Source organism: Castanea sativa, chromosome 4, assembly GCF_040712315.1.
Source record: "Castanea sativa cultivar Marrone di Chiusa Pesio chromosome 4, ASM4071231v1".
Lineage (NCBI taxonomy): Eukaryota > Viridiplantae > Streptophyta > Magnoliopsida > Fagales > Fagaceae > Castanea > Castanea sativa.
This window is the reverse complement of record NC_134016.1, coordinates 25846907-25858994: the sequence shown is the minus strand read 5'-3', so window position 1 is coordinate 25858994 and position 12088 is coordinate 25846907. Positions and strand designations below refer to the sequence as shown.

At 38.0% G+C, this 12088-nt stretch overlaps 1 protein-coding gene across 1 annotated transcript; it reads left to right on the top strand.

The window, feature by feature from the left end:
* Window positions 1-10509: 10509 nt before the first annotated feature.
* On the top strand, window positions 10510-11613 carry LOC142630992 (uncharacterized protein At3g17950). The gene is made up of 2 exons (XM_075805044.1): window positions 10510-10868; window positions 10963-11613. Exons 1-2 carry the CDS (start codon window positions 10785-10787, stop codon window positions 11458-11460), a joined length of 582 nt encoding a protein of 193 aa, XP_075661159.1. The 5' UTR covers window positions 10510-10784; the 3' UTR covers window positions 11461-11613.
* The last annotated feature ends 475 nt before the right edge of the window (window positions 11614-12088 follow it).

Here is a 12088-nt window from a genome sequence, read left to right as displayed (position 1 = left end):
TCTCGAACTCCATGGATGCCGAGATTGAATCGGATGATGACGAGACTGAAGGGGAATCTCGAGATGGTAGAGTTCCAATCAAGCTAAACCGGGAGACAAAAATCCGGATTAGGGAGCCTTGGTCCAAAGCCATTTTCATCAAGCTTGTGGGTAGAACAATGGGTTTTAACTACATTTAAACAAAACTCAACCAGCTGTGGAAACCTTTAAATAGAATGGATTGTGTTGATCTTAGGTACGGGTTCTTTTTGATCCGTTTTTACACTAAGGAAGATTTGGATTCAGTTTTATAGAGGGGTCCTTTGTTCATTGGTGATCATTTCCTCTCGTTGAGGCCTTGGGAGCCATTTTTTAAACCTTCCATGGCAAATGTCGCATCGGTTGCGGTATGGGTGAGGTTAAATGAGCTGCCCATTGAGCTATATGAAAAGAATGTGCTTAGACAGATTGGTGAGGTGATTGGAAGGGTGTTGAGGATTGATACACATACAACCATGGAAGCTTGGGGCAAGTATACGAGATTATGTATCCAAATTGACACAAATAAGCCACTAACCACCACCATTGTCATTGGACATTTCGAACAGCCAGTCATGTATGAGGGCATCCAAAGCTTATACTTCTCCTATGGTCATGTTGGGCATCAGAAGGATGATTGCCCGTTCATTATTCGGAAAGGTAGGAAGGTTGTAGAGTCGGTAGAATCGACGGAGGAAGTATTGGAGGTGAGCTCACGTAATGTGCATGAGGCTGGTAGTACTGACACCGATTGCATTGTGACAAAAGAAAGTGGCACGGATGAGGAGGGGTTGTATGGACCTTGGATGGTAGTGTCTAGGAAAAGAAATGGCTACAAGGCGACAAAAAAGGTACTAATCCTCCTGAGGCTACTCTAGGTGCTGGCTGGAGGTTGACACGCTCAAACTCCCTTGAGGGACCCTGCCACGCGACCAAGCAAAATACTGGGTCACCCAAAAACTTATCTGGACCACAAGAGGCCGTGTTTCCTTCCATGATGGGCCAACATACTCTAAATGGGCCTCAGAGCAATTTAGGTGGCTTGAAACTGTTGCCTTAGGCTGCCCAGGCCCAGAGGTCGAACTTGAGGGACTCTGTAAAGGGCAAGAAAGTCATTGCCCGGAGTAGATTAGTATCACCTAGCCCTAAGAGTGTTGCTGTCCTTCTTTCAAGTACATCTCCTTCCCAACTTGCCTCCAATCTCAATCATGGAACCAACTCTCTTTCCAGTGCACCCTTTAAGTTCACGGCATATGCTGATGCCGAGGTGGACCATCAGCCTGAATGAGGGGAAGATAGAGGCCCTGGTAAGAGCAATTCCCATGTTGATGATTCCACATTTCAACTCGTCCTTGATGATGTGCAAAACGGACCCAGCCGAGAGACCCATTGGTTGGAAAATGCTCAAATTGCATCCCATCTCCACCTCAACCATGGGGATTCGCCACTGCATCAATTTGAGCCAAGTGTGCAAGCCAACCTTGATGTTCAACCTATGCTTTGTAGCTTGGGAAGCAAGGATGGGAGTCCTCATATTTCGCCTCAAACTCAGCCATGGGTCCGACCAGTTGAAGAAGCTGATGGAGAAGACAATATGGAGTCTGAGGATGGAAGTGGAGTTAATCCCCTCTGCTGATGTCTATTCCATTCCAAATCATACATGAACCGACCATTTTTGTGGTAATGGAAACTAAATTAGGTGGTGAAAGAGCTAGAGCAATCACTAATAGACTCCCTTTTGACGATGCTATTCACATTGAGACTATTGGTTACGCCGGTGGACTTTGGTTATTGTGGAACTCTGATAAAGTGGAAGTTCAAGCTCTTGCCAAAACATAGCAGGAAATTCATGTGGAAGTCAAGGTACGCTCCTCTGATTCTGCTTGGTTATTTTCAGCAATTTATGCTAGTCCTAGAACTGAGGAGAGGCAAATCTTATGGAATAATCTGTCAAAGTAGCTGAGTTACACAATAAGCCCTAGATCATGGTAGGGGATTTTAATGAGCCTCTGATAGAAGGGGATAAATTTAGGGGGAGAGGTGTGAGTCTCAACCGTTCCCTATTATTTAAAGAGTGCTTGGATAGGTGCAACATGATTGATATGGGGTTCTTTGGTCTAAGATATACCTGGACAAACAAAAGAGATATAAATGACCTCATTCTTGAAAGGATTGATTGTTTCTTCATGAATCCTAGTTGGTGTGTCTTGTACCCGGATGCTAAGGTTACCCATCTTCCTAGATGCCATTCTGATCACTGTCCTGTCCTCATGAAAGCCTTCCCACCCCAAGTAGTTAGACTTAGTCTACCCTTCTGCTTCCAGAGTTTTTGGTTATCTGATCGGTCATTTTCGAAGGTCGTTTCTAACGCTTGGAGTCAGAATAGGAACTTGGTCGATTCCATTGATGCATTCTCCAAAGATCCTGCCTTGTGGAATAAAAATAACTTTGGGAATATTCATGCTAAGAAGAAAAGAGTTCTTGCAAGACTATATGGGGCCCAACAAGCTTTGTCAAATAGGCCAAGTGCTTCTCTTATTGAGTTGGAGAAAAGTCTCCATGTAGAGCTGGGGAAAATTTTGGACCAGGAGTAAGATCTGTGGGCTTTAAAATCCAGAATTAACTGGATGATTCAAGGAGACTGCAACACCTCCTTTTACCACATATCTGCTCTAGCTAGAAGAAAGAGAAATCACATTGCTTTGGTCAAAAACAGTTTAGGGGATTGGATCACAGATGAGAGGGAAGTTATGGAGTATTTCAGAGCTGGGTTTATTTCTCTGGACACAACTTCTCATTCTCAAGCTAAGTGGTGCACCAAGATAGTTTCAAATTGGCAAGTCTAGCTTGCCGAGGAGGAGAAATGCAATCTTGTCGAGTTGGTGACTCCTGCGGAGATAAAAGAAGCCTTGTGGTCTATGAAAGCCTACAAAGCCCTAGGCCCGGATGGTTTGCATGTTGGGTTCTTTTAGCGTTTTTGGCTTGTGGTAGGGGATTCGGTGAAGGAGGAAGTGATGAAGGTGTTCAGGGAAAGGAAGGTCCCCGATTATCTGAACCGCACCCTTATAGTTCTCATTCCAAAAATCCAAGGCCTCAAGACTATTGGTAATTATAGACCAATAAGTTTATACAACTTAGTTTACAGGATTATCACAAAAGTCATTGTTGCAAGGATAAGGCCGCATTTGGATAAGTTGATCTCTCTGTTTCAGGCGGCTTTTGTCCTGGGAAGAAGGGGTGTGGACAACACCATCATTGTCCAAGAGCTTATTCACACCTTGGGTAAAACTAAAGTGAGGATTGATTAGATGGCAATTAAAATCGACCTAGGGAAGGCCTATGACAAGCTTGAATGGGGTTTCATCAAAGAGATGCTTTTGCGGTTTAATTTTTCTGAAAAATCTCGTTGAGCTTATTTTGAGCTGCATCTCTTCAGTATCCACCTCTCTTCTGTTCAATGGTGGCTGCATGGATCCCTTTCGGCCTTCTAGGGGCATCAGACAAGGCGATCCGCTCTCCTAGTATCTCTTTATTCTGTGCATGGAATTACTTGGTCAACTTATCCAAGAAAAATGCAGTGAAAAGCTGTGGACGAAGGTTAAAACTTCCAAAAGCAGACCTACCTTTTCTCACATTTTCTTTGCCGATGATCTGGTTCTCTTTGCCAAAGCTGATCTTGAAAATTGTAATGCAATCAAAGGTGTCCTTCACGAGTTCTGCATCAGATCTGGACAAGTTGTTAGTGAAGCTAAGTCCCAGATTTATTTTTCTCCGAATGTAGATTCTAACCAAATGGGTATTCTAGCAGACATCCTCGGTTTCCAAACTACTCCCAACCTTGGCAAATATCTAGGTTTTCCTTTGAAGCACTCTAGAAACTGGCATGACTTTGATTATGTCCTTGATAGAGTGAAGCACAAGCTTGTAGGGTGGAAAGCTAATCTTCTCTCAATGGCTGGTCGAACAGTCTTAATCCATGTGTCTTCCTCCACCATTCTGGCGTACACCATGCAAAATGTCTACCTCCCGAACAAAATACTTAAGGGTATTGATAGAGTTAACAGGAATTTCTTATGGGGGTCTATTGAAACTGAAAGGAGAATGCACTGGGTTAATTGGGGGAAGGTTACTAAGCCGAAGGATCTTGGGGGTTTGGGTCTCCAAACAGCAAAAGGTAGAAACACAGCCTTATTAGCCACACTAAATTGGAGGTTCAATACGGAAACTGATGCTCTTAGGGTGAGAGTTCTAAAGAAGAAATATTGTACTTAGCGGAGAATTAACTCCACCCGAGAAGCAAGGCTACCAGCCTCTCCCATTTGGGAGGGTATTAAAAGGGGAGAGGACACCTTTATAAAGGGGATCAGGTGGAATTTGGGTCGGGAAAGCAGCTTAAATTTCTAGACTGATGCCCGGATGAACCTTGGTCCCATTAGGAATCTCATCCATGGCCTGCTGCCTCAAGTTGATTTTGACCTCAAGGTTAGTGATGTCATTACTCCCTATGGTTGTTGGGATTGGTCTTTGATTCCTTTTGAGTTGCTCCAGAATATTAAAGCAGAAATTCAAGGCACTCCTACTCCGCTCATTACGAGGGGAGGTGATAAGCTGGTTTGGAAATTTTCCCCGAAAGGTGGTTTTGAGATGAAATTTTCCCCCCCTTTCCCTGAAAGCTGGATTTGGAAAGCCCACACTCTTCCAAGAATCCAAACCTTTGTTTGGAAATGCATGCATGAAAGCATTGGTGTTAAAAGATGTCTAGTTGGAAGAGGAATGGTCATGGATACTATCTGCCCTTTGTGCCAATTAGAGGAGGAAACAATTACTCATGCCCTGCAGGATTGCAATATGGTTAAAGCTGTCTGGCATCAGTTGGGAGTTAGAGTTTCCAATAGCACCTTCTTTACTCAAAATTTAATGGATTGGCTTACTACTAACGATAAATGGGTGCAAAACAAAAACCCCACTAGCTTACCATGGAATGTTGTGTTTCTTTTTGCGGTTTGGGGGATTTGGAGACAACGAAACAGCTATGTTTTTATGCGCAGAAGCAGCAACCCGAATTTGGCAAGAGATATTGTAGCGCAAGCCTTGGAATTCTTCCTGTGTGTTGATCAAGCTAGGAGTACCAGTTGCAAAAGCATTAGAAAAATCAGATGGGAAAAACCGGAGGTAGGCTGGATGAAACTTAATATTGATGGAGCCTCAAATTCTTTGTTGGACTCAGCTAGTGGAGTAGGCCTGATTAGGGATGAAGATGGCAGATGGGTTGCAGGTTTTGCGAGAAAAATTGGGAAGGTTAATAGCTTTCTTGTGGAGCTATGGGCTCTTTGAGATGGCCTCATTTTGTGCCAACAGATGAACGTGGCTGCTGTTGTTATAGAACTAGATGCAAAAGCTCTAGTTGATGCTTTCACTAATCCGAGCTATTCCAATACTGTGGTTTCTGGGCTATTTGATGACTGTAAGCAGCTAGTCACTCATGTTCCCCATTTTCGAATTAAGCATGTCTTCCGAGAGGCCAACATGTGTGTCGATCAGCTTGCTAGATTAGGCTGTTTACAAGCTTTAGATTTTACTTTATATTCCTGTATAGCACCTGGGCTTTTCTCTATTAATTGGGGCTTTTCTCTATTGATTACTTGGAATAACATGAGGTATGCCTTTTATTCTTCACCTGTTTTCCAATTTCTTACCATTCAATCATGTTCTTTGTCAGAGAATTTGAAGAATCAGTCATTACTAATACTGACTGTCGATTCCCAAGTTCGTAGGGACCATTAAAAGGAAAAAGAATACTGACAGTCTAAAGAACATTCTCATAGAAGGGATACCATGAATGATGATACTGCAATTTTACCACAGGGAAAGGGAAGTAGCTTGACTTCCACGGCTGATTATTTGAATCAATTAAATAAGCAGCTCATGGTTTCCATTATTTATCTGGTTTAATTTTTTCAATGTGGGATTTTGAATTAGTTCACTTTTTATCATTATTGCAAATTACTTATAAAAAAATTACAATAGTATGGCATTCACTCCGTGAGGATTGCTTTTTATTATCGGGTTAAGATATTAATTGATTTTCGATATAAAATTTTTACCAATTGAGCTATTTAAAAAACTAGAACTCTCAATTATTGCATATTTACTAAGACCATGTGCTAGGTAATTGTTCCAATCCTCCCCCAAGACACCCCCCCCCCCCCCCCCCCCTAAAAAAAAAACACCCAACCCTCATAATATAATGTATAGCACCTAACATAAACATCCATTATCACAACCATTTCCAATTGTGATTAGCCAAGAAACCTTAATTTCCATTAATTTCTATTTAAAATTACAACTCATTTATGCCCCATAATGTATGTGCCAGTGAACGTATAGGTACTTACATATTCATTGGTCAGCATGAGATTATTGTTGCCCTTATATTTGTCAAAAAGGACATTATAAAGAACTTGGGCTGTTGATCTATAGGGACTTTTCATTCCATGTCATTACTCATGAGTATTCTTTGGGCATATTATACTTTTTTCACATGAATTGTAGCTTCAATTTTGAGCTGTAAAGTTTGAAGTGGCCCTACATGAGTGATGGGATCTTATGTTCTATGCACTGATGGTATCATCTATTCCCACTCCGCTACTTCCTAATGTCGGTGAACTTTGAACACCCTTCTTTGAAATCACTTCTACTCACTTTTTGCCACTTTTGAGTTATATAAATCATTTTTAACGAAAAATGGTGACTATAATGTTCTTAATTATAAGGACAAATAAATTCATACTATAATGTTTTCTTTATGATTGTCTTGCAAAAGCTTGGACAAATCAGATCAAAATAATTTAAGGTCAAACAGTTTTGTTGGCATTAAGAATCAAAAACAATGTTGCTTAATTAATAGCTTAACAACTTTGTTTGTAGAGTAGTAGGGGGATGCTTACGCCAAGTACTATGGGTTGGCGTTTGAATCAGTTTTAGAACCTATGAGCATATTTTAGATTTTTATTTTTCTTTTAAGTAGGTAGAATTGAACTTTTAGTTTTAACAATTGTCATTGCATACAAGTGGTCTTTATTCTTGTTTGTTATCTGGGATTAGATGTGACAAGTTTGGGTAGATATTTACTAATTTAAATTGGGTTGCACACTTGATTTCTTTGTAATCACTAAGAAATTATTTGGTTTTTTTTGGAGTACCACATTGTTTATGTTTAGTGATATTTGGTCGTTATTGAGATTTCTCGCTATGAAAGTTTTTTCAGAAATAACACTTAGGAAGAAAATATATTGTACACATTGCAATAAATCTCATCAGTCAAAAAAAAAAAAAAAAACTCTTAATAAAAGAGAAAATTTATTGATACTTAAAACATTATACACATTTTACTACACACCTCACCACTCTTCAAAATTTCACTCATGAACTCGCTCACCATGCAAGATGTAACGTGGCTTCTCAGGTTTGGAAAGGTGTCTCTCCTCCCATGGTGCAACACTGCCTCCTCCACCTTGACTGTCACTAATGTTTGTCTACTACATGCCTTTTCTTCGGTTGTACTTCAGTTTATTGATATTCATCCAGTTTTCCATCAAAGAAAAAAAGAAAATTCACTTTTCTGTCTCCTTATATCTGCATTTGCTTTCTAATTTATGCAATAATACTTATTAGATGCGACACTTGTCAGGTACAACTTTGACATGCGGTAGTAAGCATTACCATAGAAAAAAAAATTAAGGAGACAACTTCCTAAAATGACTCACCTAAACGTTGAAAAACATTCAAGGAAAAGTTTAAAAAGTAACACTTTTTTCATCTTGAGGTGACGAGGATGTTGAGTAGTTGCTTTAAGTAATAAGCTTTTAAAATCAGCAGAGATGTTAATAAACATTTTAGACTCAGTTCCAGAAAAAACATGTTTAAGACTGTGTTTGTTTCGAGTGTAAAAAAATATGGAAAATATTTTACACCACTAGGGATGTTTGGGTTGGCCAGAAAACTAAGTCAAACGAAAAATCATTTCCATTGACCGTAAAATATGAAGGCCTTAAATGTAAAATAAATTATATATCTATTTTACCTTCAAACTATTTTCCAAAAATAAAAAATAAAAAGAACAGAGAGAGAGAGGCCAGTCACCTAAACTTGAGATTGATTCCACCGCCATTTGAGCCGCGTCTCTCACCACTGATCAAGCAAATCTTGACTCCACTATTGTCTGTGGCTATGCCTCTCATCGCCAATCAAGCAAAGCTCTTCCTCCCTTTGTCACCCATGTCATCGATCTGTCCTCTTTCTCTCTACCCATGTCGAGCAAACCATTGTAAGTTGAGCGACTCACCATGATTGAATCGCCTTCATCGCCTCTAGATCGAACCATCGACTAGCCCATGACTGATCTCCCTCTATTTCTCAATCCGCCTCTCTCTCTCTCTCTCTCTCTCTCTCTCTCTCTCTCTCTCTCTCTCTCTCTCTCTCTCTCTCTCTCAATTTGATCGGATTTGATGAATGTTTTTATTTGGTTTTGTTTCTTTTGTGTTTATATATTGAGAAATGATATTATATATTTGTTTGGAAGCTGAGAAAATGTGAGCAACTAATAGAAAATATATTTTTTATAGCATTTTCAAGAACACAACCAAACACTTAAAAAATATTTTTCAAAGCATTTTTTAGAGTGCCACCAAACACCTAAAAATATTTTCTTTTTCAAAAAATATTTACATCTGAAAATATTTTCATTTGGAAAACATTTTACATAGAGCCAAACACAGCCTAAGACTCAACTATTAAACAAGTCAAACTTAAATATAATAATATTTTCACGAACAAGCTCATGAATATAAGACCGGACTAATGTAGGTACAGTATTATATGTTTATGTGTATAAATGTTTAAAATATACTTATTATATAGACTTGAGATTGTATTACAGTAAATTTGTAAATAAGTTCATACTATATCAAATTATAATCTATTCCTTTATTTTTATCTCTTCTAGCCACAACAACATAAATATCAAAATAAAATAAAATATTTATATCTCCTATTTGGATTGGTTCTTTGCTAAAATAAAATAAAATATTTATTAACAAAACATGATGTTGTGATTTTCATAAAGAACAAGAATTTAAATAGTTATTTTTGTATTATACATGTCATTTTGAAATGTTAGACTATAGTTTTAATGAATTTGTCTTAATTTATAGTTTATATTTTGTTTGTTATTTTTATTTAGAGGAAAATTTTAAAAAAATTGATATTGGGTTTATAAATCTAAGGATAGTATGAGAAAAATAAATAATTCCTTTAAGATTCTTATGAATAAATCAAACATAGGAATAATTATATTTCAAGACATGCAGATTGCAAGAAATCACATTCGAATGTGATTTCTTGCAATCTGGATGCCAGGGATAATATGAATTCCTCTATACCAAACGTCACTTAAGGGTTTTTAATTAATTTCGTTTTGCTCAAACTAATTATCAAAATTGGATAAGAACAAAATGATTGGAGGATGTATTGTGGTCGCCATGAGTATATAAACAAAAATTGTGCCAAGTGGCTGAACTCAAATAGAAAAAAATAAAGAATATGTTACTTTTAGAAGGAAAATGCTAACAGATGCCCTAAGGGTAATAGTTAATAATCAATTTAAAAAAAGTTTTTAAAGAAAAAGAAAAAAATAATTAATATTTTGACAGTTTTTTTTTCATTTCTTATAAAAATAGTGTCAAAACTTTTTAAAAATGAATTATTAACTATTGTCCTAAAGGCACTCGTTGGTATAATTATTTTTAGAATATATTAAAATTTTTTTTTCGAGAATCTAGATTATATTATATTAAATGTGTATTGCCTTAGTCCGCATGAAAATAAGTTCCATCATAAATGTAATAACTAAGCGATTATTACATGATAGGAGAAAATATATACTTGTTATACTCTGAATCTGTAATATTCTATAATTATTGCTCGAATTTGAGCTAAATCTAATGGAAATGAGTCTAGACATTGCTTGATGAAGAAGACCAGAAAGCTTCTATCTTTTCTTCTTCTTTTCTCTCTCTCTCTCTCCCTTTTTTTATTTTTTTATTGATGTTGTTGTTATTTACTAAGTATTTAATAATTTTTAACGCTAAGAAAACAATAAAGATTGTTAGGCAGAGTTTGAAGACTACGACCCCACCATTAATTAATGGATTTCCTTGAAAGAAAATTGTGGTTTAAAGTTTAAACAGTGGCTCTATCTTGGGGAATTATTGATGTATGTGTAATAAATCCTCATTTCTGTTATATAAGAGACATTGACCATTCACCATAAAACTTTCCATGACCGTAAGTCTACCTCAAGGGAGATGACATCAATGATAACATTATATCCCTAAAAAAACCTCAAGGGACCTTTTCAAATTTCAATACTATTTCAAAAAACAAAAACAAAAAGGGTTACACTACAGTCCATAGGTGATGAGGAGTGAGGACAACAACATGAATCATTTCAAACACAAATCTTACTTCCTAAAACAGAACCCCACACGTTACCATCCAATCTGCCCCAATTTCTTTCTTTCTTCCTTTGCAAACACTTGAACTCCAATACTTTTCCATTACATTACATTACATTACTTCTAATCTTGCCACATTTTTACTTGATTGTAATAAAGTTTCTCTCACTCACTGTGTTACTCTCACTCTATCTACAAGAAGGAACACACACACACGCACAACGTCTCTGTCACAAAGCAAAAGAAAAAGAAATGCTAGATCCAGCAAATGAAATGCTACCTCCACCTTCATCTCCTACAATCTCCTCCGTTTCCTCTTCCGATCTTGACACTGAGGTATACCCATTTTCCCAAATTCCTTCAAACCCTTTAAATTTTTCTGCTTTTTTTTAGTTTTTTTGGGGTTAATTTCTTTCCATATTTGGTTCAGTCTACAGGGTCATTTTTTCATGACAGAAGCACAACTTTGGGGACTCTAATGGGTGTGAGCTTCCCTGCTATAACTTTCAGAGCCCCGTCACAAAATCGAGACCCCCACGTAACCGTGTCAGTGTCGGTGTCCGTGTCCAGGAAGGCCAAGAAGACAAGAAAAAGCAGCGGCGGCGTTCCGCCGCAGATAATGGTGGAGAGGCGGCGGAGGTGGTGGAGGCTGTGTAGGGACGAAGAGGCGAGACCATCTTCGCTTGGAGAGTTTCTTGAGGTGGAGAGGAGGTTTGGGGATGGAGCGTTTTTTGGTGCGGCGGCGGCGGAGCTTGAAGGTGGTGTGGTGGTGGAGCAGCCGCAGCAGAGTCAGAGGAATGGACGGCTGTTGTTTGCTGATGGAAGGGTGCTTCCGCCTGCTCCTGATGATCAGGCTGCGTCAACGGCTGGGGCGCTTTGTCGATTCCCGGTTTCACTCACTGGGATCTGTAGTGGCGGTGTAGGGTAGATTTTTTTTTTTCGTTTTTAAAGGTGAGGTTCTTGGAATTTAGTTATTAGTGTTACTAATATTTACTATTAATTGAAGATTTAATATTGTCTTGAATTAGTTTTGTCTCTGAAGATAAAAAAAAAAGCATGGTTTTGGCTGTTGGGGTTTGCTTTTTTGTGCTTCTTTTTATCTTCTCAACTTTTATAATTTGATATGGGCTAGGTGGTGTTATCCAATCAGCATAACAAAGAATACAAGATGATATCCAATCAGCATATACTTAGATAGAGATGCTTAGATTCATTTTTTTTCAGTAATAACCATATAAAAATAAAATGTATAAGTGCTGTGAAAACTTATAAAAAAAAAAAAGGGTAAATTTCATTTACAACCCTTGAAATTTGGACTAATGCTAGCTAAGTTCAAAACTTTTCAAAACTAACCAAATTGGTCCCTAAAGCCACCCTAAAATAGTTCGAGAAGAAATAATTATCTGTTTAGTAACTAAATTGGCTTTAGGGGCTTGACTAGCTAGTTTTGAAAAGTTTTAGACCTTGTTGACATCAATATATATATAAAAGTAGAGACCTCACGTGGAAAAGTATGAGATTCTGCCAAGTGGCGTATTTTATTAATTGAAGATTTA

Excerpts from the sequence above, each read along its gene's own strand:
- LOC142630992 (XM_075805044.1), top strand. The coding sequence starts at position 10,785 with ATGCTAGATCCAGCAAATGAAATGCTACCTCCACCTTCATCTCCTACA. Across the intron at positions 10,869-10,962 it reads CTTCCGATCTTGACACTGAG|TCTACAGGGTCATTTTTTCA; the intron begins GTATACCCATTT and ends TATTTGGTTCAG.